Source organism: Misgurnus anguillicaudatus, chromosome 2 (assembly GCF_027580225.2).
Source record: "Misgurnus anguillicaudatus chromosome 2, ASM2758022v2, whole genome shotgun sequence".
NCBI lineage: Eukaryota > Metazoa > Chordata > Actinopteri > Cypriniformes > Cobitidae > Misgurnus > Misgurnus anguillicaudatus.
In genome coordinates, this window is record NC_073338.2 from 45545429 (window position 1) to 45572539 (window position 27111).

At 38.2% G+C, this 27111-nt stretch overlaps 1 protein-coding gene across 1 annotated transcript in view; it reads left to right on the forward strand.

The window, feature by feature from the left end:
* Window positions 1–27111, forward strand: part of ephb1 (EPH receptor B1) — a 326298-nt gene that overhangs the window by 126868 nt on the left and 172319 nt on the right. Inside the window, exon 3 of the mRNA XM_055203462.2 lies at window positions 10674–11355. Within this exon, the coding sequence (XP_055059437.2) occupies window positions 10674–11355 (682 nt within the window). The remainder of the gene's footprint in view (window positions 1–10673; window positions 11356–27111) is intronic.

Here is a 27111-nt window from a genome sequence, read left to right on the forward strand (position 1 = left end):
AGGGGCCATGGCACAAGACTTTTTTAAGATGTCAAATAAATCTTTGGTGTCCCCAGAGCACGTATGTGAAGTTTTAGCTCAAAATACCATATAAATAATTAATTATAGCATTTTAAAATTGCCACTTTAGGTGTGTGCGAAAATGTGCCGTTTTGGGTGTGTCCTTTAAAATGCAAATGAGCGGATGAAATTCAAACACTGATAACAATGATGGTGGTTTGTTGAAATTGAAACTCAATTGTGCTGTGAATTATTTTCTCTCTCTCTCTTCCTCTGCACTAAATGGCAGTGCTGTGATTGGATAGTACTTGCAGATTAAGGGGCGGTATTATTATAATAAGAGCTCCTTATGACATAGCCACATTTCAACGATCTATTTTTCCATGTGCTTATACATATAATTGTTTACCCAAACTAAGTTACTGGGTTGATCTTTTTCAGATTTTCTGGGTTAATAGAAGCACTGGGGACCCAATCATAGCACTTAAACATGGAAAAAGTCAGATTTTCATGCCATGGCCCCTTTAAATTTTATTACCTTGCATGCATGTCAGCTTATGACCAAACAAAATGTTTATTTATGATTGTATATGATATAGTTTATATAAATTCCCCTAAATTTCCAAATAATTAAAAAATATATATTTCCATAAAATTCCCATTAAGTTTCCAATATTTCCAAAATTCCCCAGATTAAGTTCCCATGGAAATCTACCGGAGACTTTCTGCCCCCTCGCAACCGTAGTGTAGACATTGCTCAGGTCCAACTTGTGGTTCATGTACTTCAACTAGTAGTGCTTTGCATTAGCAGCACAAAAGGTTCCCAGGGAACAAACACACTAATACAATGTTTACCTTAAATGCTCTGTAAGTAGCTTTTGATAAAAGTGTCTTCTCATTCACCAATTGTATGGTTGCTTTCTCATATATTTATTCATAAGCTGTTTCATCTTGGAGAGTTTGAATAGCAGTACATGTGCTTAATGTCTGACCCGTGGAGATGAATGTAAACGGCCGGCAACAGGTCTGGTTCACAGCCACAACAGTGTAATATATTGTATTGATCCCTGAGGGGAAATTTACTCGCCGTTGTTACAAGAACTACACCGATAATGCCGTTCTCCAAATTAAATCCGTAAAACAGGGAGTGTCTGTCTGTCTTTTCTCTCGGATGTATTTGCGACCCCTCTCGCGTCCGATCGGATCTGTAAATTTAAGCCGGGGAACCGGACAGCTTTAGTTGAGATTGACGCTGATGAAAGCATGTAGCTCAGGAGTTTATGAGCATGATTGTTATAGTCCAAGCCAGAGGCCTTCAAAACAATTTCATTTCTGTCCTACACACTGGACAGTTTTAATGGCTTCATCAGCACTTTATAGACCAAGCTTGAGACGCCAAATTCTCAGATCGCCATTTCTGCGATCTCGCTATTTTTGGAAGTCTTGTGAAGTGACTTTTTGAGATTTGTTGCTTGAATCCTATACAGTGAAGCTTCACAAGAGTGAGACAGATTCTGCATACTAGCCTATATGTTATTGCAGTTTTAAGGCTCTGTGTGTTATGTTATTGAATTCATCATGATAAATGCTTTACTTACAATAACGTAACTATAAAAACGTCATGTGATCGATGCCATTATGACGGTATGTAAGCGTTGATATGAGAGTGCATCTCCGTGCATGCACTCCAGTGATTTTATGTGCAAATCTCTGATGGCATAACACAGTTGGTGATGTGATGTATGAGGTGATGCCGGGCTCTGTCTGCTGTAGCCGATGGCGCGAGTCGCTTGAGTGATTGTGGTCATTTCAGCAGACCGAGAGACAAGCGTCTGTAGATCAGGGCGGGGGAACGGCCCTGCGTCCCGCTGTATTAATGGCAGCGAGGGGCCGGATTGGACGGGTCCATCTAATACAGATAAATCATCATTACAGAGCTGTGGGGTGGGGGGTTGCTTTGGCAGGACTTTCATTTGTGCCCGGAATCACTGTAAACTCATTTATCATGCCAGCTATGCAACACCCCATATACACACCAGTCTCATCTCTCTCTCTCTCTCTCTTCTTCACACCCCACCGCCTCTTCCTCATCTCCACAGCAATGGTTTCCAGCTCCTGTATATCTTGCCTGCTCCTCTTACAGTCAATGATTTCTTTACTCCATGCTTGCAAGCTTGTTTATTATTTGCGCTGTGCTATAGCCTTGCAGACAATTTCACTCTGATTATGTCATTTGTATCTGGATTAGGGGTGGGGATATATCCAAAAACTTATATCACGATACAATACCACACTCAAAAAAATGATTCAAGCCCTTCTTAGAAATGACACATTAAAATTGTGTTCAATTAATGTAAAATACCTCATTAAGAGCAATAAGTATATATATTTAATTAGTCTAACACAAAATGAATATGTACTATAATTTATTGATTTCTTTTTAATTGTGTTAGCACAATTAGTTTGAGTTTGGGTTCTGGAAAAATAATTTCCCAGCATGCTTTTGGAGAGTAATTTGTTAAATTAAGTGTTACTTTATGCATTTTTAGGTAAAGAGAAAGACTTAATAGTGTTTAATGTCCGTTTATCTTATTGATTTATAGGCGTTTGTGTTATATTTTTTCCAATTGTTTGGTTACCATCGTGCAGAAGAGTGGCGCTTGTGGTTAGGTTGTGGATGTGACGTATTTCTCTCAATGAGCTGTGTTAATGCCTGTTTGGAGATCAGTCTCTTCTCACATGCTCATCCAAAGTATCATATGCTATTATTATTAGCATGCTAACATGTGCATATGCTAATAAGTATGATACAAAAACGTTTTATATAAAATAACAGAATTGAGTTATTCAGACTACACTACATTGAGTTATTCAAACTAGGCTAAATTGAGTTATTCATATTAAAGTAAATTGAGTTGAGGCAACTAATTGAGTATTGCCATTTAATTTAAATTGAGTTGGACTAACTCAATTTATTTTAATTGTGTAAAGCAATTTTTTTATGAGTTAGGGGTACACATTCATATTGGATGGAAATCCTGCCCACAATTTTATTGAGTTTATCCAATTAATCCTTTTTTTTGAGTGCATTTACATCATGATAACAATATGCATCATGGTTTTTATGTTGTTAAAACTTAAATTCCATTGAATTTTCATGATTCACACAACTTACATGCTATACAAGCATAAAAAAGAAGACAAAAAACAAAGAAAACTCAAGCTCGCTAAAGATAAACAGTCAGTAATGAAATAAGGAGAACAAATATCAATGTATATATATTATTAAAAGTAGAAAAGTGATTTTTCTACATTGAGATTTTCTCTCAATGCTGTTGGATTAACATGACTGACAGACAACAGCAAAAATTAGGTAACTTTCCCTTTAAGACTAAAGTCCAGATCTAATATACAGTTAAACATGCATTTTCTTTATCGGCTGTTTACTTTCTCTTAAGACCTAAATGGTTGTGTTTATGAATATACTTGCATAGACGGGAATTTTTGACACATGTGCATATTTAAAGCCAATACAGCGGCAAAAATGCTCACGAGCTCAATGAGCAGTGGATGTGCGGCTTGCGCGCTCCTTTTAAGGGCCGTTCACATTATAACGATAACTATAACATTAACTATAACGACAACTATAGTAACGTCTACACCACTGGGCGATTTCACTGATGCTAAGGAAACCGGTACTCACGCAAATTGCTTACCTCCAATAGCATTATCTAATATTGCATATTTCTTGTAATTAAAACTTGCAATTGAAATTCAAATAGATTTGATTGGCTAGTGTCAATGGTTTGTCGTTCATCGTTAAAAAAAAAAAACGCTCAGAAAGTGATCCCAACGATATCTTTCATTCGTATATTTGTGGTGTGAACTCCGCTATTCTCTAAAACTATATATTTTTGTTATAATTTGAACGGCCCTTTACACAAAAACGCGTGCATTTAGCCCAGTTGTTTGTGTTTTAATGGCTTAGAATCACTTGTTTTAAAACTGTGTGTACAAAATTAAGCTTTTAACACATTATGCATAATTTTAACACATTATCTGTCATTTTGTGTTAAAATAAAAAACAGGTTGTGTTTAAAGTAACACAAAATGTGTTGTCGCAATAATAACACAGAGATGGGTGGATTCTGGGAAAACGCATTTGTTGTGTTGTCCCAGAATCAACACTAATGTGTTGTTTTTAACACATCCGTTCTAAAGGTACATTCACCTTATTAGCGACTTAGTCGCTGTGTGTCCCTCGTCTCTTTCAAAAGAGGAGTTTCTATATCTATATTCTATATAACAAATGAGTAACGTGCGCTCCTGATAAGAGACGGATGACGTGAACTCCACTGCTTTGTACTAATTGGTATTCGCTACAGTAAGTCGCTTATAATTTGCATAAAGTTCAACATTATTCAACTTTGTCTCGCGACTGGACACGCCCCATCCAGTTGCCAATGGTTACTGTTCCTTGTGTCGCCGGAAGCTTTCATTGAAATCAATGATATCGCGTCGCTCTGCTACTGCTAGTCGCTGCTAGTCTGAACCCAGCTTAAAGGTACATTCACATTACAAGCAACTAGCAGTAGCAGAGCGACGCAATCTCATTGATTTCAATGGAAGCTTGGCGGCATCCGGCGACACGAGCGACAATGACTGTTGACGGCTGGATGGGATTGTCCAGTCGTGCGACAAAGTTGAGAAATGTTTAACTTTATGCAAATTATGAGCGACATTCGGAAGCGACTACCAATGAGAATGAAGCAGGGGAGTTCACGTCATCTGTCCTTTAGTTACTAAAGTGGACGTTACTCATTTGTTTATGACAACCAGATATAGAAACGCCTCTTGTGAATGTGAATGTACCTTAAAGGAATATTCAATTTTCTTAAAAGAAAAATCCAGATAATTTACTCACCACCATGTCATCCAAAATGTTGATGTCTTTCTTTGTTCAGTCCAGAATAAATTATGTTTTTTGAAGAAAACATTGCAGAATTTTTCTAATTTTAATGGACTTTAATAGAACCCAACATTTAATACTTAACTCAACACTTAACAGTTTTTTTCAACGGAGTTCCAAAGGACCACAAACAACCCCAAACGAGGCATAAGGGTCTTATCTAGCGAAACGATTGTCATTTTTGACAAGAAAAATAAAAAATATATACTTTTAAACCACAACTTTTCGTCAAGGTCCGGTCCAGCGCGACCTAACGTAAATGCGTAGTGACGTAGAGAGGTCACGCGTTACAGATATATAAAACGCACATTTGCGGACCATTTTAAACAATAAACTGCCACAAAGACATTAATTAGTATCAGTTGGAACGGTCCTCTTTCAAGACGCTTGTAAACACTGGGGCGGAGTTTCGCGTTCGTCCTCTGTGACCTCTTGACGTCATGATGTATTGCGGTGACGTAGTGGGGTCAGCTGGCGCATCACGACCGGATCTACACGACGAGAAGTTGTGCTTTAAAAGTGTATATTTGTTTTTTTTTATTGTCAAAAATGACAATCGTTTCGCTAGATAAGACCCTTATGCCTCGTTTGGGATTGTTTATAGTCCTTTGAAACTCCGTTGAAAAAACTGTTAAGTGTTGAGTTAAGTGTTAAATGTTGGGCTCTATTAAAGTCCATTAAAATTGGAAAAATTCTGCAATGTTTTCTTCAAAAAATATAATTTCTTCTCGACTGAACAACGAAAGACATCAACATTTTGGATGACATGGTGGTGAGTAAATTATCTGGATTTTTCTTTTAAGAAAATGGACTAATCCTTTAAGAGTGCATTGGTAGAGCATTGTGTTAGCAGCGCAAAGGCTATGGGATCGAAAAATGTATACCTTGTAAAGTCACTTTGGATAAATGCACAAATGTAAATGTTGTTTTAGAGGTGGGGATAGTTTATTGCATGTAATTGTCTTCTTTGTGACTAAATGACAAACCGTGCACGGTATGTCAGAAGACATTTATTAAGGAACTAAGAAAAGTCCATTTGCAAGCTCAAAGATGGAAATCAAAAACGATGGGGTGGAGTTTTTTCACAGCTCCTGACAGTCGCCGTCTCTTTGAATTAGCAGAAAGAACAATTAAACCTGATTCAGTCAAAAGAGGTAAAATGACAGTGTGTATAATTAAATGCGGAGATAGAAAATTTGCTGTGAAAATCACGACAGTTGTGTCATATAATAGAAACGGCATCGTCGAAGAGGCTTACGGTTTTCATTTATTGCTATTACATGCAGTGCTTTAGGTTTTTATTTTGTTTTCCAAAGTTATTTATTGAATCATGAGATTCATTTGAATGTTACATTTATCTCTCGTGCGCCTTTATGCATAAATAATAAATATGAATCATGCAAGATGACTGAAATTAACAGATGGCTTTGTTATACGTGCAATTCATTCATGTTTTCAGTTTTTTTTCAATTAAAATACTTCAAAAATTAAGATCATCACTATGTCAGCATGTTTTGCATTTTTCAGCCCGAAAGTAGAGATTAATTTTTTCCCTGACACCTCGCGCATTGATTTCCTCTCTGAGGTTTTTGTCTGCCACACAAGCACTGATCCATCACTGTTCAGATTAGATTTACTCTGATTCTCTCCCTCTGTTTCCTCTTTCCTAATGTCTGTTTGCTTCACACACAAACACAACGACGAACGACAAACATATACACACGTCCAGATAGCCCATCTTACAATCTCAAAGCTTGCTTGGATCAGAGTGCTTCTGGGCAAGGCTCTGTAAGTAAATGGCCCTCCAGAGGACTCGCTCACTTACAAAAAACAAACACACACACTTTCAGAAAGCAGGTGTGTGTTATTTCGTAGAGTCCACTTACACACCTTGTATTGGTTTCTTTCTCCCTTGGCTGTGCCATCACAGGGGAATTCTGGGATATTGTAGGATGTTTCTTTCGATCAGGCTGCTTTGTTAAAAGGGTAAAATTGTACCCATGGGGCAATGCAGTTGTGTGGCTGTTGTGCAGGTTTAACGATGAACTGAAAATGTTCAAGCAGCAAACGCTCAAGTTAAGGGCAACATGACCCCTCTGTTACCTCACAGATGTTCACCGTTGGGACTTAGATCAGATAAGCACAGATAACTTAACAGACTTTACCTGCCATAGATTGTTTGTGTATGGCTGTTATATGACACATTTGTGTTTTATGGGTTGGTGTCTGTACCTCTGTGAGAGTTGTCTAGGGGCGAATTTCAGTCGGAAGTGATCACCCTATGCACTTTTCCCTTTGAAGATCAGAACCCTTCAGAGATGCGTGGTTGTGGCTCGTATTGTAGTAAATTAAAATACACTTATCGAATAGCAGTGGAAAACAATGTTATTTTCTATTTTCTCAAACGCTGTGTGGAAATCGCCCTAGTTGTTTTATTAGAACATAAGCATCATGTTACATAGTTGTCACAGGATTTTGATTGACAAAGTTTGATTTCACTCACTAAATGCATTTACATGTCTTTCGCTGATTATAGTTAATAAACTGATAACTTGTAAGGTCATGTAAATGCATAAGATCATTTTCATTTATTGGTAAACGGCTTAAAGGTGCAGTGTGTACATTTTAGCGGCATCCAGTGGTGAGGTTGTGAATTACAACCAACGGCTCAGTCCACTGCTCACCCCTCGCTTTTGAAAAGCATTGAGAAGCGTTGGTAGCCGCCACCAGAAAAACATCTAATTGACGGAGACAAGTTTGTCCATTAAGGGCTTCTGTAGAAAAGTGGCGCACAAAATGGCGACTTCCACGTAAGGGGACCCTCTGTGTATGTAGATAAAAATGTCTCATTCTAAGATAATTAAAACATAACGGTTCATTATAAAAAGGTCTTTATACACCCCTGATCATATAGTTTTGTGTATTATTTTGCTTTTCTGTCAAAAGATCCTTCTAAAAATTACACATTGCACCTTTAAGCAAAAAAAAAAAAAATGATTTGGCATGGATAGCTTTATGCTCATTACCCAGATTTTGTATTGCATGTAAATGCCTTAACCTGCTTTCCCATAGTTTTTCAAATTATAATGATAAACATTTTTTAACATTTACAAAGCAATGTTTGTATTACCTATTCACAAATTCAGACCTTAAAGGAACAGTTTGTAGGATTGTGGCCAAAACTGGTACTGCAATCACACAACTGGTGGCCAATACAAAACTTGACAACATAAACATCAGTTGAGGGCTGCAACTCCACTTTTTAAATGACAATATCCTGGCCAGACCACTGTTGTCAGTGATATAAGTATTTGAAATGAAAACTATTTCGTCTAGTGACATATCAGGGCCATTTTATGATTAATTGATATAAATTTCTTACATACTGTTCCTTTAATTTCTCCCGCACCTCGTCTTTTATCTTCATTTTTATTTCTCCGTTGTTGTTTTTATTTTTTTGTGGCTGGCAGCGGGAGCTTCTTGGCGCCGCTTCATCCTACTTCAGTAGTTCTTTTGTAATCAGCTTTTGAATATGGGTAGGTTTCTGCAAAAACACAAAATTTTGAGCAAAAAGCAGAGATAATTTCATTTTTGTGACAGACTTTTTATAGAGATCAGATGCAGAGTGATCTTTAAAACAGACACGGACATGCACCTGCTTGCCAAAGGGCAATACTTCCGGGTTTAAAAAGTAGCGGTATTGCGGTAAGACGGAAATACTCGTCATTGGCGGGGAAGCGTTTTCTCTTGATTGACGAGATATCTCGTCAATGGCATCGAAAGAGTTAAATATGAAAATAAATATTCCCAAATATTTAATAAAGACTATAGGGTATTGCACGCAGCATACAAGTTTTTTTTTTTTTTTTAATGACCCGCTCCGCAATAAAGTGACATCTTTAGCCGCCCGCGAAACAAATCGATGTTAAACTACACATTTTAGTTTATCGATAAAATCGATTTATCGCTCAGCCCTATATCCCATATTTTTCTTCTATTTTTAATCTTGCTATAAAAAAATCTCACTGGGCGTATTTGATGTTTTTGCCTCATTCACCTCCAGGGAAAGCAGACGGAAGAATTATTGTCATGTAAAATCAATCACCTTAAAATTATGGCCTATGTGTATAACAAGTCCTTTTCAGATTCAGGAGAGCCAATAAAAACAGGTCCCTATTCATTCTCTTAGTTAGACAGGGGTTTTCAAATTGTGTCGTATGTGTCGGAAGCACAAAAATAATAACGCAAAAAAGTCTGCGCTCGACTCATGCAGTTGGCAGAGAAACTGTGAAAATTAAAGCTCATGCTACATTTATAGGTTCTGCAGACTTAAGAAGATATACAACAGTATAGCTTAAAACAGAACTACTATGACCATTTCTCAGTCCGAAGCCTGCAGGTCACATCTGTAGGCTGCATAGTACGTCATCAAGACTGTTAAGTGCTCAGTTAACTAAAATAAACCAGGCTTGATGACACATTTAGGTAACAGCCTTCGGATTGAGAGATTGCCTATGTGTACTATAGACGATGATGTCACTGCCTGCCAGAAACTTGACAAATCTCAAAATCCCACGTAAACGCAGTTTTTTGCAAGGCCAGTTTATTGATTTGCAGGTAAATGCATAAAAACAGGTTTCTTTAACAAGCAGATTTTTGATAGTTATCCGCTTATTCTGTGCATGTAAACACACTCGTTGATTTCAATCTTTGGGATGATTTTGTGTAGAGAACAGTAATCACCAAAATTACTTTTGACTGATTTTCACACAACGTCACAATTATGCCCATGCATATGCAGTACCGAATAATTAAACGGCTATGACCCTTAAGAAAAACACAAAAGTATAATTTGGTCTTGGCTTGACACTTTCCATTAGCAGTATGAACTCAATCTCTCTCTCTCTCTCTCTCTCTCTCTCTCTCTCTCTCTCTCTCTCTCTCTCTCTCTCTCTAATGGTGCTGTTTTAACAGGTTGGAAGAAGGGCAGCCATATAGCGCTTCACTTCTTTCTAATTGTAATTCAACAGCGCATAATCTTAAATTTGTTACGCATCACATTTTGTATTATGGTAATTTGGTAATAGAATTGATCAGTCGCTTGTAGCCAGGGCGGAAGCAGATGGTGGTGGTTTTCTCGCCCACCTCAGGTGATTAGCGAGGCCAATTTTGCGATCTGAAACTCTGAAAGAGTGCCATATAAAAGGGTTGATCATTTCAAATAAAAGTTTCACAATGATTTAGTGTTAAAAAGCTTTTAGAGGGTTTTTCTGGTGGGGGAAATGGGGTTTGGAGCGATTTCTGGGAACTCCATTTGTATCAATATTTTATGAAAGGCAGAGGCCACGGTTCCACACCGTTAGCATCAAATGGACCCACTGTGATATTTCTCAACTTTATTCTGTTACTACAGGAAACTCCTGCCATTTTCATGAGTTTTTTTACACCATTGACCTGAAATTTGAAGGTTATATTTGTCTGCGACGATGTATGTTGCTCTATATGATGAATTTATGTGCTTTAGTCTGGTGGTGGGAATATTGTCATCATTTATTTCACCAAAGGTTGCTCTAGTAAGTTGGATTAGTGTTCAAAATCAAAAGTTACACATGCATAAAACTAATATTTGTCTTATAGTTAAATTTTTACTCTTTATTTATTACATTCCCCTCTATTAAAATCCCTCTTTTGTTTTCTCTTCTAGTGGGAGGAAGTTAGCGGCTATGATGAGAACCTGAACACCATCAGAACATACCAGGTGTGCAACGTCTTTGAATCCAACCAGAACAACTGGCTGCTTACCACTTTCATCGCCCGTCGCGGCGCTCAGCGCATCTACGTGGAGATGCGGTTCACCGTACGCGACTGTAGCAGCATCCCGCGGGTTCCCGGCTCCTGTAAGGAGACCTTTAACCTCTACTACTACGAATCAGACTCCGTTATTGCCACCAAGGGTACCGCGTTCTGGATGGAGGCCCCATATTTAAAAGTGGACACCATCGCGGCGGACGAGAGCTTCTCGCAGGTGGATTTCGGCGGCAGGCTGATGAAGGTGAACACGGAGGTGAGAAGTTTTGGGCCTCTGTCCAAAAACGGCTTTTACCTGGCATTTCAGGACTACGGCGCATGCATGTCCCTGCTGTCCGTTCGTGTGTTTTATAAGAAATGCCCCAGCGTGGTGCAGAACTTTGCCGTCTTTCCTGAGACCATGACGGGGGCGGAAAGCACCTCGCTAGTGATCGCTCGTGGGATGTGCATCCCGAACTCTGAGGAAGTGGACGTGCCGATAAAGTTGTACTGTAATGGCGACGGAGACTGGATGGTTCCTATTGGAAGCTGCACATGCAAGGCAGGGTTTGAGCCGGACAACGGGAACATCTGTCGAGGTAAGGGTTTGGTTTATTTTTATTTTTTATCTAGAGATGAGAACTGCATCTACAGTATGGGGCATAAACCAGCCTAGATCAGCATTCTTTGCTCGTTTGGTGCTGGTCTTGCTCTTGTGTACCAGCACAGCTATGTGATTCACCAGCCTAACTGTTGGAGCCATATGACCAGCATGGTATATTTGGTGTGGCTTGTTGACCAAGGAGATCCTGCTGGTTACGCTAGTAATGAAGTCTGGTGTTGGGCACCCAATGTGCTGATACACAGGGAGTCTTGTTGAGGACCGTTTTGCATAGATTAGACTACTGACTTGTGAGGGTAGCAGATGTTTTATATCTGAGAAGATGTTTAAGGAGCATAATAGATTTGCTTAGGGTAAATGTTACTAAACACGTATACAGTGCGTTTGAGAGTATGAAAGAGCTGGTGAGGTGAATATGTTTGAGAAAAAGCAAAACCTGACTGTTGATCACAGCTATATTGGTTAACCATTATTCTATTATTAACAGTTGTAGTAGTTACAGATCTGCTCTGGGCTTTTTGAACTTTTTTAAACTTTAATTGAAATCTGAAAATATACTTCCACCCCCCTTTGGGGATCGTTCTTGTATGTGGTCAGTTTGTTGGCTTAGGGGGCATCCATTAACTCCGCCCCTCCAACTGTTAATGTGCATTCACACCAGATGCGAATGAAGCTAGTAAATCGCTAGACACTTACTTTGTCATATTAAGAACACATTGCTGTGGTTATACTTGGGATGTCGTCGCTGAACTCTTTAAAAAGTGATCAGCTGTAAAATGTTTTGGTCCTGCTCGATTTTCGTTGACTTGATCCAATGGGGTCAGTGTGTTAGCATGACAGAAGCTTGATGCTTTCGTGTGAGAACAATACAGATGATTTTGTCCTCCATCCATATTTTTTGCCTTAGCTTGCTACGTTGTAATCACACCATTACAAGAGCAAGCTCCTGATTCGTTAACGCGCGCAAATATCCGCCAAAGTTTAGATTTTTCAACTCGTCAATCACCCGAAATGCTCAATTCGCCCAGCGTCATTTGCGCGAATTGCACTGTAGGATGTCTATCATGTCTTTGCATTGACTTAAAATGTAAATCACTCACGCTTAACATTTCATTCGCGTCTGGTGTGAACACACCATGAGTCTGCTACGAGTTCCATTTCTGAATGAACCACCTACTTTTCTACATCCAGGCAACACAAGCCATGCCCACTATTTTCCTTTGATATTCTACTTTACTTGAAAATACAAAAGTAAAGTAGATCGCAACATCATGGGGACTTTAAGTGTGTTCATTATGCCATTTTTTTAAAGACACATACACACAAATACACAGTAATTTTCTTATCTCAAGGTCTGTGATTGGTCAGTTAAGTCTTCTCTACGTACCATATCGGATCCCACAAGACCAAACACGTAGAGCGGAGATAAGAATGATTGATAGCCATCTGTCTTGATCAATAAACCGACACGACTCACTACTCATTTAGGGCATAGGTGCCTCAACACACACACACACACACACACACACACACACACACACACACACACACACACACACACACACACACACAAACACACACAAATAAAGACACAGCTGTTGGTAGCCCCGCCCATACACATATCTCATTGGTCCAGAATCCTCTTAAACATAAGTGCATATTAACCATGAGTTATTCCGGGATTGGTCGTGATTTTGTTCTGGAACAGAGAAGCAATGTGCAAATTAAGTAATTTATTAAAGAAAAAGTTTTTCGGAATAACCGTGCGAATGGACACATCTGGCAGCTGTAAATGAATGTTAGATCAGGTACCTGATTGGGAAACAGTGCCGGATATCTTTAGGAATGCTCAGCAATGTGGTGAAGGTGATAAAGTTGCCATGAATCATACAGATGAAAGAATGTTACGTTTTTTTCGGTGTTAGGTTTCTGTCTGCTGGATGTGGCCACGGTTATTAAAAGCCGCTGTGTTAGCGGATTAACGATTTTGCGCACAGCAAGTCACCACTAATTACAGCTGCTTTGATCTGCGAGTTCCCATAAAGGGTTTTGATGGAGTAATATACTATAGTCTGAACACACACACATACACACATGCACACACACATTGCATGCTTGTGAAGTTTCATAAACACCTCAGGGTTAAATTTACGAACACGGGCAACATGGAATAATAAGGACCCTTTAATGTTGATTGGTCTATTTTTATTTGAGCCCTTCTAATTTCCCTGCTCTTTCATTGGTCTCTTTGGATGTAAACAGGGTGATTAGAGGTTGATTATAGTACAGTGGTAGTTGGTCTTTGGGTTAATGAAGGTGTCTAAGCTATTATTGATGTGCCTCAAAGGACGATCTGCTTTAGTTTCGGCGTTTATCTGCCTGGCTTTGTCAGAATGGAATAGTGCCCTACTGAAAAATCCAGCTAAAACCAGCATAAGCTGGTTTAAGGTGGTTTACGCTGGTCCTCCCAGCCTGACAAAGCTGGTCATGCTGGTGGGCCAGCTGGTATTCCAGCCTGACCAGCTAAGTCCAGCTAGACCAGCTTAAAATGTGACCAAAACACAGCTAGACCAGCTTCCTACAGCTAAAACCAAGCTGGAGACCAGCTAAAACCAGCTCACCAGCTTATGCTGGTCTTAGCTGGATTTTTCAGTAGGGTGGCTACGAAAAACAGCATGCAGAATGTTACATTTCAAACAGCAGTATGTCAATTTGTTGGCACATGACCCCATTATGATTGTGAAACCTCCAGACTAGTTATCATTTTAAAAATAATTGCAAATATTGGATATTGATAATTTCATAATGCCAGGTCCATGTGGAGTCCGCATCTGATCATATCAAATAAATTAGTCAGTAAACGCTCTGCTTCTGGTTTGGTTCACTGGTATTGAAGGCTAATCGAAGTTGAGTATAGTACACATGCTGTAGTGTACTCTGGTTATACATGGCACAGGATGCACAGCATGCATACTACATGTAGAAATAGTTGTATGTTAATATGCAATACTAAACACAGCCAAGATGTTTTCTGTCTGTAAGGGTCTCTATCTTTCTCTGTCTACTCTCTCTGTCTGATGCACAGTTTGTGTTTGTTATTTTGACCCAGCTTGGAGAGTCTGTATTATCACTGTGTATTTGTCTAGATATCCGTGTGTGTGTGTGCGTAAGATTATACCTCGCCCTCAGGGTGAGAGATGATGCCTGCCACCCGAAGTAAAATCAGCATATTAATAAAATAACCTTGGCCATTAGCCACAACACTCACACACCTCCATAGGGCAGCCATGTTGGCTCAGCTCAGTACTCAGGTTTCCAGTTAAAAGGCTGCTGCGACTGGGTCGGGTTGAGCCGAAATGGCGGAGCTGGCTCTGTATTCTGCAGGCGTGTGTTCCCGACGCTCTGACAAGAGGGGTCAGGGGTCAGAATGTGGAATTGAGCAGAGATACACTCAGCCCAAGAGCTGTCTAAACTAAAACGCAGTGAAACAGAGGACAGCTATACACGCACACACACACACACAGCGTTGAGAAGAGTTGAAATTAGTGCCCGACCGATTTATCGCTTTGCCAATTTTATCGGCCGATATGAGCATGTTCTAGTTATATCTGTATCTGCGTATAATCCACAGATATGCAGCCGATATGAAAGTTTTTCACGGAACAAAGAAATGCTTTTGAATGATGTAAGTACTTGTTTGTCCAGCAGAGCGCCCTCCACTGTTTTAGTACGGGTGACATTTTTACACCTGATATTAAGACGTGTTTGACCGATTGGATTACAAGCGGACGAGGAGACACATTCCCGTTTACACTTGGTGTTTTTAATCCGACTTCTTTGTCCACTTGCGAGTTGTTAAAAAACGCAAGCTGGAGAAATGATACGAGGTGGAGAACTGACGCATTTAAACTGACGCGCAGTCGCACTTTAATACTACAGTATGTGAGATTACAGATGCTTGTGTTACAGCTGCCTGTGTACTATACATGCTAATTTCAGAGCAATTGATTAAATAAGTTCACCCTCTGTAAATAAAAGAGGCGGAGAGCAGGTGCTTTAGTTTTATAAGTCTTAAGTCCGTGCAGAACACTGTGGGTTCGCGACATAAAAGTGTTGTGCAGTACATTACACATTAGATCATCAGTATGTTGTCAGTCAAGTATTGTCTTCTTAACGCTAAGTTGCTAACTAATTTGTGAAGTACATAACTTACTGTAAAGCTAACAAACAATGATACGTTTCCCTTTGCAATACAAGTCCAATATAACGTTATTCTCATCAAAACTGCCAATGATTCAAGTTGTATATATATATATATATATATATATATATATATATATATATATATATAGTTCTGTATATATTGTTCTAAAATCTGCATCTGCCAAAAACGTATATGGGTTGGCCTCTAGTTGAAATAAGGTGAAGTTTATGGTAATGAGCTATGACGCGATTCTGCGGCAACCAATCGGAAGGCGGAAACCAATAGAAGTCCTCTGCTTGAGAGGTTTTCAGAGAATGCATTCGAGCCCCACTACTCTTTTTGTATAGCATCGTTTTTTACGCTCTTGCCAACAGCGCCATGAACGTACAGTTAGTCTTATAAAAACAGACACCTACTGATCAGTATACATGCACACATAGCGACACTACTACACACACTCCTAGAAAAGCCCTACAAAACATACCACACACACACACACACACACACACACATTCTGGTTTCCATGTTTTGTGGGGACATTCCATAGACGTAATGCATTTTATACTGTGCAAACTGTATATTCTATTCCCCTAACCTACCCCATTCCCTAACCCCAACCATCACTGAAACCCTTCTACTACTTCACATTTTCAAAATACATCAATTTGTTTGATTTATAAGCTTGTTTCCTCATGGGGACGTCAAAATGTCCCCACAAGGTCACAAAAATACTGGTATTCCTATCTTTGTGGGGACAATTGGTCCCCACAACGTGATAATTACCAGGTACACACACACACACACACACACACACAAACACTAGACAGTGATACACCTCCATACGCACACACACAGACAGTAATACACCTCCATACGCACACACAGTGATGCTATGACCCACAACACTCAGTAGTGGGTATCTGCTGATATATTGTAGATTATGCTTGTTTGCATTACTCACAATCTGAGCGTGAGGTAATCTGCTGTGCTTTTCCACAGAGAAGAAAATCTTCTCAAAACAATTCTGAAAATAAAACAAGCACTAAACAGATGTGCTTCAGTTTGGTCATTATTTACTCAGAAAGTAGTGATTCTTGTTTCATACATACACACACACAGAACTAATCCACTTCTGGAAGTTAATCCGGTTTACACTTCCTAAACCTTGCATTATGAAGATGACCCCTGTTTATCTCTCTGTCTTTCTCTCACTCTGTCTCTTCTATGCTTTTCTCCCTCCTACTCCTTATTTCTACCCCTGAAATTGATGTGTTGTTAATTTGAGTTTGGGTATATGTTTTGACTTTGTTTTTTGTTTGGTTTGCTTTGACTTAAGTTGGTTTGTACGGTTTTTATGTATTATGTTTAATAAAGGTGAATGAAATCTCTCTCTTGCTCTCATTTTTCTCTTTTATCTTCCTCTCATTCTCTCTCTCAACCTCTCTCTCAGTCTTTTCCCATTTATCTTTCACTTGCTTTTTATCTTTATACCCATCTCACTCTTTTTTACCTTCTATCTTTTCTCACTCTTTTCTCACTCTATCCCATTTGGTCTTTCTCTCATTTTTTCTTACTCATCCTCTTAATATTCCTCTTACTTGCTCTCTCTTTACCTCCCTCACTCTTTTCCCCTTTAATCTTTTTCTTACTCTTTATCCCTCTCTCACTCTTTTCACCTTTTATATTTTCTCACTCTTTCTCTCTATCCTATTTGGTATTTCTTTTTACTCTTTCTTTCTTTCTACCTACTTCTTACTCTTGCCCCGTTTATCTTCCTCACTCTTCCCATTTCTCACTCTTTTCACCTTTGTTCTTTCTCTCACTCTTTACCGTTTTCAGCTTTTATCTTTTCTTACTCTTTCTCCCTATCCCATTTGGTCTTCCGCTCACTTTTTCTTTCTACCTCCGTCTCACTCTTCCCCTGTTTATCTTCCTCACTCTTCCCATCTCTCACTCTTTTCACCTTTGTTCTTTCTCTCACTCTTTATCTTTACCCCTCTCTCACTTTTCACCTTTATCTTTCTCTCACTCTTCTCCTCTACCCTTATCTCACTCTTTCCACTTCTATCTTTTTCTTAATCTTATCCCTCTCTCACTTTTATCACCATTTATCTTGTCTCACTCTTTCTCTCTATCTATCCCATTTGTTCTTTCTCTTACTTTTTCTTTCAACCACTCACTCATCCTCTTTATCTTCCTCTCACTTGCTCTCTCTTTACCTCCTTCACTCTTTCTTTCTACCTCTGCCTTACTCTTCCCCTGTTTACTGTCCTCACTCTTCCCATCTCTCACTATTTTCACCGTTGATCTTTCTCTCACTCTTTATCTTTACCACTCTCTCACTCTTCACCTTTTTTCTTTCTCTCACTCTTTTCTTCTATCTCCATCTCACTCTTTCCACTTTTATCTTTTCTTACTTTTTCTCTCTATTCCATTTGGTTTTCCTCTCACTCTTTCCCATTTTTTGCTACCTCTCACTCCTTCCTTTTACTTCTGTCTCACTCTTCTCGTTTATCTTCCTCTCACTTTTCTCTACCTCCATCTCATTCTTTCCCCTTTTATGTTTTCTCATTCTTTCTCTCTATCCCATTTGGTCTTCCTCTCACTTTTACTCTCTACCTGTCACTCATCCCCTTTATCTTCCTCTCACTTGCTCCCTCACTCTTTTCCGCTTTAATCTTTCTCTTAATCTTTATCCCTCTCTCACTCTTTTCACCTTTTATCTTGTCTCACTCTTTTCTCACTCTATCCCATTTGGTCTCTCTCTTACTTTTTCTCTCAACCACTCACTCATCCTCTTTATCCCTCTTTTTTTAACTCCTTCACCCTTTCTTTCTACCTCCGTCTTACTCTTCCCCCGTTTAGCACTCTCTCACTCTTCACCTTTTATCTTTCTCTCACTCTTCTCCTCTACCTCTATCTCACTCTTTCCCCTTTTATCTTTTCTCATTCTTTCTCTCTATCCCATTTGGTTTTCCTCTCACTCTTTCCCCCTTTTAGTTACCTCTCACTCCTTCCTTTTACATATGTCTTACTCTTCTCATTTATCTTCCTCTCAGTCTTCCCATCTACATCTGTCTCACTTTTTACCCTTTTATATTTCACTTACTTACCGTAGTCTTTATCTTAATCCCTCCCTCACTCTTTACACCTTTTATCTTCCTCTCACTTTTCTGTACTTATATCTCACTCTTTTATCTTCTCTTACTCTTAATCTCTCTCTCACCGTTTTCAGCTTTTATCTTTTCTTACTCTTTCTCCCTATCCCATTTGGTCTTCCGCTCACTTTTTCTTTCTACCTCCGTCTCACTCTTCCCCTGTTTATCTTCCTCACTCTTCCCATCTCTCACTCTTTTCACCTTTGATCTTTCTCTCACTCTTTATCTTTACCCCTCTCTCACTCTTCACCTTTTATTTTTCTCTTACTCTTTATCTTTCACTCTCTCTTTCTCTACATCTCTCACTCTTTTTACCGTTGATCAGTCTTTCTTTCTACCTCTCTCTCACTCTTTCCTTCTTATCTCTCAAGTGCTTTATTGATAAAACATTTGTACATCTGTATTGCCAAAGCTTTTGCAGCTGCAAATAAGAAGTGCACTGTTTCTCTGTCCTTCTCTTCCTCTCTCTAGCACTTTCTCTTCACTCTCTCTCACTCACTTACCTTGTTGATTTTCCATCTGCTATCTCATACATCAATAGGGACTGTGGTTGGAAAAGTGAGTGTGTTTTAATGCTGGTTAATTACACATTTGAAGTATGCAAACATCTCCTCCCCAAGGTTCTCTCGGCTTTGTCTCCTGTGATCTTTATTTACATCCTGCACTGTACACAGGGTGACAGATCTGCTGTGTGCGGTGAGAGATGTTTGATTTCACGTTGAGGGTAAAAAACCTCCAGCTGTGGGTTGTCTTAAAACACTGAGTGTCTTTTAAGATCCACTTAAAATGGAACCGTCGAGCTTTCAGTAACACTTCGATCTGTGTGTTTACAGGGCCACAGCAAATCAGCTGACATTTTTAAATGATTAAAAATAAGAATTTACTTTAAGAAATCACAATTGGGCAATGTATAGTGACGTCAGCTGCAGCAAGGCATTCTGGGAGATCTGTGAGATAAACCTTATAGCCGATTTGTCTGTCCCTCCCTTTGTCTGTCTGTGCATTCATCTGTTCATCTTTCGGTTTGTCTCATCGTCTGCCTGACCATTTATTTGTCCATCCGTCTTCTTGTTTGTCTCACCTTCTGTCTGTCTGTCCATCTTTCTCTTAGTCTCACCCTCTGCTGACCATTCGTTTGTCCATCCGTCTTCCTGTATGTCTCATCTTCTGTTTGTCTGTCCATCTTCCTGTCTGTCTGTCTGTTCATCTTTCTGTCTGTCCATCTTTCTGTCTGTCCGTCTCACTCTCTGTTTAACCATTCGTTTATCCATCTGTCTTCTTCTTTGTCTTATCTTCTGCCTTTCATTTGTCCACCTTTGGTCTGCCTGTCCATCTTTCTGTCTGTCTCACTCTCTGTCTAGCCATTAATTTGTCCATCCATCTTCCTCTCTGTCTTACCTTTTGTATCTCTGTCCATCTTTCTGTCTGTCTCACTCTCTGTCTAGCCATTAATTTGTCCATCCATCTTCCTCTCTGTCTTACCTTTCGTATCTCTGTCCATCATTCTGTCTGTTTCACTTTTTGTCTAACAATTTGTTTGTCAATCCATCTTCCTCTCTGTCTTAGCATTTGTCTCTCTGTCCATTTTTCTGTCTGTCTCACTCTCTGTCTAACCCTTTGTTTGTCAATCCGTCTTCCTCTCTGTCTTTTTTCCAACCTTTCCATTTATCTCACCTTCTGTCTGCCTGTCTCACTCTCTGCCTGACCATTTGTTTGTCCAGCTACCTTTCTGTATGTCTTATCTTCTGTTTGTTTGTCTGTCCATCTTTCTGTCTGTCTCACTCTCTGTCTAACTAATTTGTCAATCCGTCTTCCTCTCTGTCTTTTTTTCCAACCTTTCCATTTATCTCACCTTCTGTCTGCCTGTCTCACTCTCTGCCTGACCATTCGTTTGTCCAACTACCTTCCTGTATGTTTCATCTTCTGTTTGTTTGTCTGTCCATCTTCCTGTCTGTCTGTCCATCTTTCTGTCTGTCTCACTCTCTGTCTAACTATTAATTTGTCCATCCATCTTCCTATGTTTCTCACCTTTTGTCTCTCTGTCCATATTTCTGTCTGTCTCACATTCTGTTTAACCATTTGTCTGTCCATATGTCTTCCTCTCTTTCTTATCTTCTGTCTTTTATATTTGTCTTACCTTCTGTATGCATGTCCATCTTTCTGTCTTTCTCCTCTTGTCTCACTCTCGGCCTGACAATTCGTTTGTCCATCTATCTTCCTGTCTGTCTCACCTTCTGTTTGTCCACCCAACTTCCTGTCTGTCTGACCTTCTGTTGGTCCATCCATCTTCCTGTCTTTCTCCCTTTCTGTTTGTCTATCCATCTTCCTGTCTTTCTCATCTTCTGTTTGTCTTTCCGTCTTCTTGTCTGTCTCCCCTTCTGTTTGTCCACCCATCTTCCTGTCTGTCTCACCTTCTGTTTATCCATCCATCTTCCTGTCTTTCTCATCTTCTGTTTGTCTTTCCGTCTTCTTGTTTGTCTCACCTTCTGTCTGTCCGTCCATCTTTTTGTCTGTCTCACTCTCTGTCTTACCATTAATTTGTCCATTTGTCTTCCTCCCTGTCTGACCTTCTGTCTTTCTGTTTTAATTCCTGTTTGTCCATTTCTGTTTCTCACCCCCTTTTTCTGTGAATTTTTTATCCATTCATGTGAATTTTTTATCCATTCACCCCTCTGTCTATATATCTGTCTACTGCATATCTTCCTCTGTCTAGCTGTCTTTCTTTCTTCTCTAAAATTTCAGAAGAAATCTTAATAATATCACAAATTGTGCTCACATTTGCCAGGAGACCAACGTCTGCATTCAAAGGTCAGATGTTTCATTATCTTAAAGCCAGAATGTCTGAGTCTATGCCACCCACATTTATTTTTATAGATCTGTACTTTACATTATGTCAAAGCTACAGTAGTCAGTGAAAAGTCTCCTGGGATGACAGAGCAAAAATATTTTTTTTTCTTGAAGTATGAAAGCTGTATAAGGATGATGGATCTTATTTTTAGTCTGTTTGTTTTCTTCTCTAATTTCGGCTACATGTATTCCTGTTTACTTCAGTTATCTAGAGCAAAGCACAAGTTTCTAGTTCTTCTGCCTCAGCGGCCCATCGGGTCAACAGTAAGCGTGGGTCAGTCATTGATCGGGTCGGTGTAATGGTTTGGAAAGCCTTCCCCAGCACCATATGAGTATAAGGCCCTCGTATGAGGCCCAGAGCCAGAAACATGCAGGGCAAATCTGTTTCCCAATCAATCAACGCTCAACACCCAGGCCGAAGATTGATCGACTGTTAGTTTACGGCTGCGTGCTTTTGGTTCTGACCCAGATAAGCTGTTTTTATTTGGGTTTGACAGTTTGTTTCATCACAGATAATCACATCGGTTGTTAATGAATGGATTGCAGTCTGGTCATTTTTATGAATGATCGTAAGAGTGCGACGATATTTCAATGTCATTTTCAAAATTGAATAAATCAGATTAAGTAGGCCCACCCAGGAATTGTCACAGTTTTTTCAACCATCATCAATCATTAAAGTAGTATGCAATGGTCTATGTTCTGTAAAAACACAATTGTACTGCTGACACACTATATATATATTAGGGCTGTCAATTGATTACAAATTTTAATCTAATTAATTACATTCTCTGTGATTAATTAATCTAAATTAATCGCATACATATTTTTTGCTGTGAAAGTATTAAATATTTCAATTTAAATGAATCAGTGAGTAAAAAGCATTAGTGACATTAAAGTTCAAAAAGTCTTTTATTATTACAGTATTTTCACTGTTCAAATAATGGCCATAACAATCATCAAAATGACCTACAGTAATATGCTTAGGAAATAAATTCAAAAGTGCTTCAGGAAGATTATTTACCAAAAGTTTAACAGTGCAATATCAATTGCAGGGCTTTTTTGTGCAATTGAACATAAACCTTAAATAAAAAATCAGCCCCTTTACCTTTGCTTTTACGGGACTCCTGGATACTTTGCACTGACGTGGTACTTTGCTGCAGACATTGCAGTTGACTTTATTTTTATCATCACTTCCATCAGACCGTTTTTTATAAGTAAATGTTCCAATCAATGATCCAGTCACTATTAGCGCGTTCTTGTCTCCCTCCTTTACTTTACAGTTGAATGGTACTAAAACGTTTCCAGGTTCAAAGGTCAATACAGAATGGATTAATTTGCGTTATTTTTTTAACTCGTAATTTTTTCGCAGATTAATTAATCCAAATTAACACGTTATTTTGATATATATATATATATATATATATATATATATATATATATATATATATATATATATATATATATATATATATATATATATATATTAGGGCTGTCAAAATGGCGCGTTAATTTAGATTAATTAATATATAATATGCATTTTGCCTTCATTTATGCGTTGGCCTACACACAACGCGTGCCAAACCCATACAATACAAGCAATGCAAGCAAATATATTGTGTGACTGCTTTACCTCGTAAAACATCTTGCTCATATTCTGCATTGCTTGTATTGTATGGGTTTGAATTGGCATGCGTTGTGTGTAGGCCAACTCATAAATGAAGGCAAAATGCATATTCAGAAAGACCAAGAAAGCACCTAGTGAATATTTATGGGCTGATTAATGGCTTGTCTTTTATAAAAGGTCAAATGTAAACAAACTGAGAAAGGCACAGAGCGGGTATTAAGTTGGTATAAATGGTTTTCCACTCACCTACGGTTGACTTGTTTTATCCTCACACACCCGGCATTCAGACTGACAACAGTGACAAGGAAATGACAAAAGAAAACAAATTTATTTGAGTGTTTATGTGTTTCAAACATGTGACCAAAGTTCCCAGTCATATCTCTATACAATGTAGACCCATTCAGTGACTTTGACATGAGACATAGGGTCAGATTTACAGTACCGCCATTGCAAACCATTGTTTTGTTGTTAAAAATAACGATAAGGATTTAGTAAAGACGCCCAGTGGATCATTAGCTCTAAAAAGGTGTGCTTACTTTGGCGAGTAATAGGGATGGGCGATATGCCCAAAAATCCATTTTGCGATATACATTGTATCCTCTTGCGATAGCGATATGTATTGCGGTATGATGCTTTTAATAGACTTGTTTCAGAACACGTTTTAAAGACCCTTAGAAAAAGTGTTTAAGTCCATAATGCCAATTTTGCGTGTGAAGCAGCAGTTAACTTATGTGCGATCTACCGGCATTGCCTTTCCGATTGACTGGTCGCTGACGCTTTCAGCCATGTTTATTCAAAATGACGAATATGATTATGCATTCCAGCCGGCAGCAGCTTGTGGCTCTACATTTCACGGGTTGATAGCGTCATCAACATGCATTATCGCGATAGTGCAATAGAATTAAAATCTCTATCGTATGCCAATTATGTATCGTTTATATTGCATATCGTTTATATTGCCCATCCCTAGCGACTAACCTTATTGCATACAGGTATGCATTTCTAGGAGTTTCATTTTCAGACGCAAAACTTATGGGAGGAGATTATTTTAAATGATTCACGCAATGTGATTTACTAATGTTTGCATGTGATATTACTGGTATTTGTGCTCTTATTTAACGCATAAAAAGCATGTCTTAAATCATTTTGCTTGAAATGTCTGTAATTGTAGCTAACAGAAAGAGGCATCTCAGAGATCAAAAAGTGTGTGATACAAGGCATAGGATTTTTTAAACACATAACAGTTTATTTGGAATGCCAGAATAACCTATTATTAAAAAATATTGTTTTCCAAGCTAGGTGATTTTTTACTTTTTATTTGCGACCCTGAACTAATTTGCGCTGCTCTTAGTAGATAGTGTTGGTCATTATGGAAATCACCTATTGCGACCTGTTGCTATTTCATTTGCTCTGTTTTAGTAAATAACCTGCAGATATTCCCACTCCCATCTGTGCTTTTTTGGACTTGCGCTCTCACACTAATTTGCACAGTTTAGTAAACCTGGCCCTTAATGCTCTATTACAGCTAACAGTGGAAATATTCATTAATAAAATCATAATTTCTGTGAATACCTTGGGAACATCTTAGATGTTCCAAACAATGGGTGGCAAAATGATGCAGACATCCTTCATAAGTTATCATCCTTTTAACTGAAAATAGTGGGCGTTTCATATGCCCTAACTGTTTCAACCTAATATTTATTTGCGCACTTCATTTAGTGTGTTTGTTAGCGCTACAAGTTGTTAGCCTAGCACTTTGTTGGATTTAACAGGACTGGTAGTTTAGTTGCAGCCGTTTACATGGAACTTCTTTTTTGGGTTGTTTTAATCGTTGGTTTATCTACGCACATCAGACACTTTCGATCAGTCACGCATGTCTTTATGAGCCTCTTTGTTTTGAACCAAATTAACTTCAGGTTCTGTGTCCTGCGGCAGTGGTGATAACTAGTGAAGGAAGCATTCCAGGTCTGGTGTACGTCAGTGGCAGAATGATATATGAAGTTCTTTTGGTGAGTAAAGTCTGTTTGTGAAAGAGAGGAGGACGGTTGAGAGCCATAAATACACATGGCTGCTGGCTTGTGTGTATTATTATCTCTCTCTCTTTCTTTCTTTCTCTCTCTCCATCTCTCTCTCTTTCTGTCTGACAGCTCTGATTTGTAGATTGGCTGATAGTCTGTTGTTTGTTTGTTGGTTTATTCGGGACTCTGTGGGCTGTCTGGTGCATATTTAATGCTCTGCTTTAGAAGCTCAAATTACTTAGCAGTTTGTCTTTTAAACCCAGATTGTGTGTGTGTGTGTGTGTGCGCGCGCGCATGCGTGCATGTGTGTGTGATTACAGCATTGAAAACTAGAGTGATGTTTTCCTCTAAGAAAACTGTGAAGCGGGTCAAAACTGATCCTGGTATCAGCTAAAGCAATAAACCATGAGCCGCTTGGTTCTTAGGCATGACATAAAGCCGAACGTGATTAAAGACATAATTGTTTAGTAAATAACACAACGTGTTTATAATAATTACAATAAACGATTTGCCAAAAATGCAGTTAATAAGCATTACTGTTGGCCATTTATGCTTGCCTATAGCCACTTATTATGAAATATAATTAATGCACTGTCAAAAGTTTATCAGCTGTTTTACAACACGCAGCTGATTCAATTTGACTTTTTAAGCTTTCAGGTCTTTAGGTATCATTGGAAGTGGAGTATTTCTTTAACACTGTATACATTATACACTGAACAAAATGATTTATTCAATTTACAATTTTTTAAGGAAAGTGGTTGCAATCAACTTATTTAAGCTACATTTAAAAAGTTTTTTTCTTTTCTTTTTTTTCTTTTTTTAAATTAGCTTAAATCAATTGATTGCAACCACTTACCTTAAAAAAATTGAGTAAATTGAATGAATATTTTTTCAGTGTTTAGTATACATTTTATAGAGTAACGTTAGCTCTTAGTGTAGCGTTTTGAAAGTAATCTACTTGTTTATTTCGCTTGTTATCAGAAATACACTACTCTAAAATGACTCTGTTGTTATTGATTCATTGCCCAAATTTACCGGAAGTTGCGTTTGTTCCAAGAAAGCCGTTTTTTATGTTTTTACTGCTAAAACTGCTGATATTTTAAATATAAAAAAATCTGAAATTCAAGTCCCGTTAAGGCTATCAAATGATTAATCGTGATCAATCGCATACAAAATAAAAGTTTGTAAGTTTGTGTACTTTGTTATTATTATGTATATATATTTACATTTATATACATTTATGTCTATATTAAAAAACAATTACATGTGTGTGTGTGTGTGTGTGTATATATTATTATATATATATTTATTTTTATTATTATTATTATTATTATTATTATTATTATTATTATTATTATTATTATTTAATTTTTTATATATATAATTTATATTGTATAAATAAATACAAATATATGTAAAAAAAAATCTTAAATGTTTACATGTATGTGAGTTTATTTATATTTACATAATAATTACACACAGTACAAACACATATAATATGCAAACACAAACTTTTATTTTGTATTCGATTAATCGTGATTTATCGTTTGACAGCCCTACTAAATATAGCCCTACTATATATATATCTCAGGTCTCTCTTTTAAAGCAAATCTGTGGGATGTTGTTTATCCATCAGGTTTATGGTTGGTGTATTGATAACATACTGCACATGTTCTTTTATAAGTTTCCATCACACCTCATTGAGTCATATTTCAGTCGAATCTGTTCGTTTCATAAGTATGCAATAATTTTAGGTTCTAGTCCACATATTTTCATTTTCTGACTCATTTTGTGTGGATTTCTGGCTGCAGAGGCTGGACATGTGATTCATTTCTTATTTCTCCCATAGGACTTAATGTCGCAGTGCGATTTTATTCCTCTG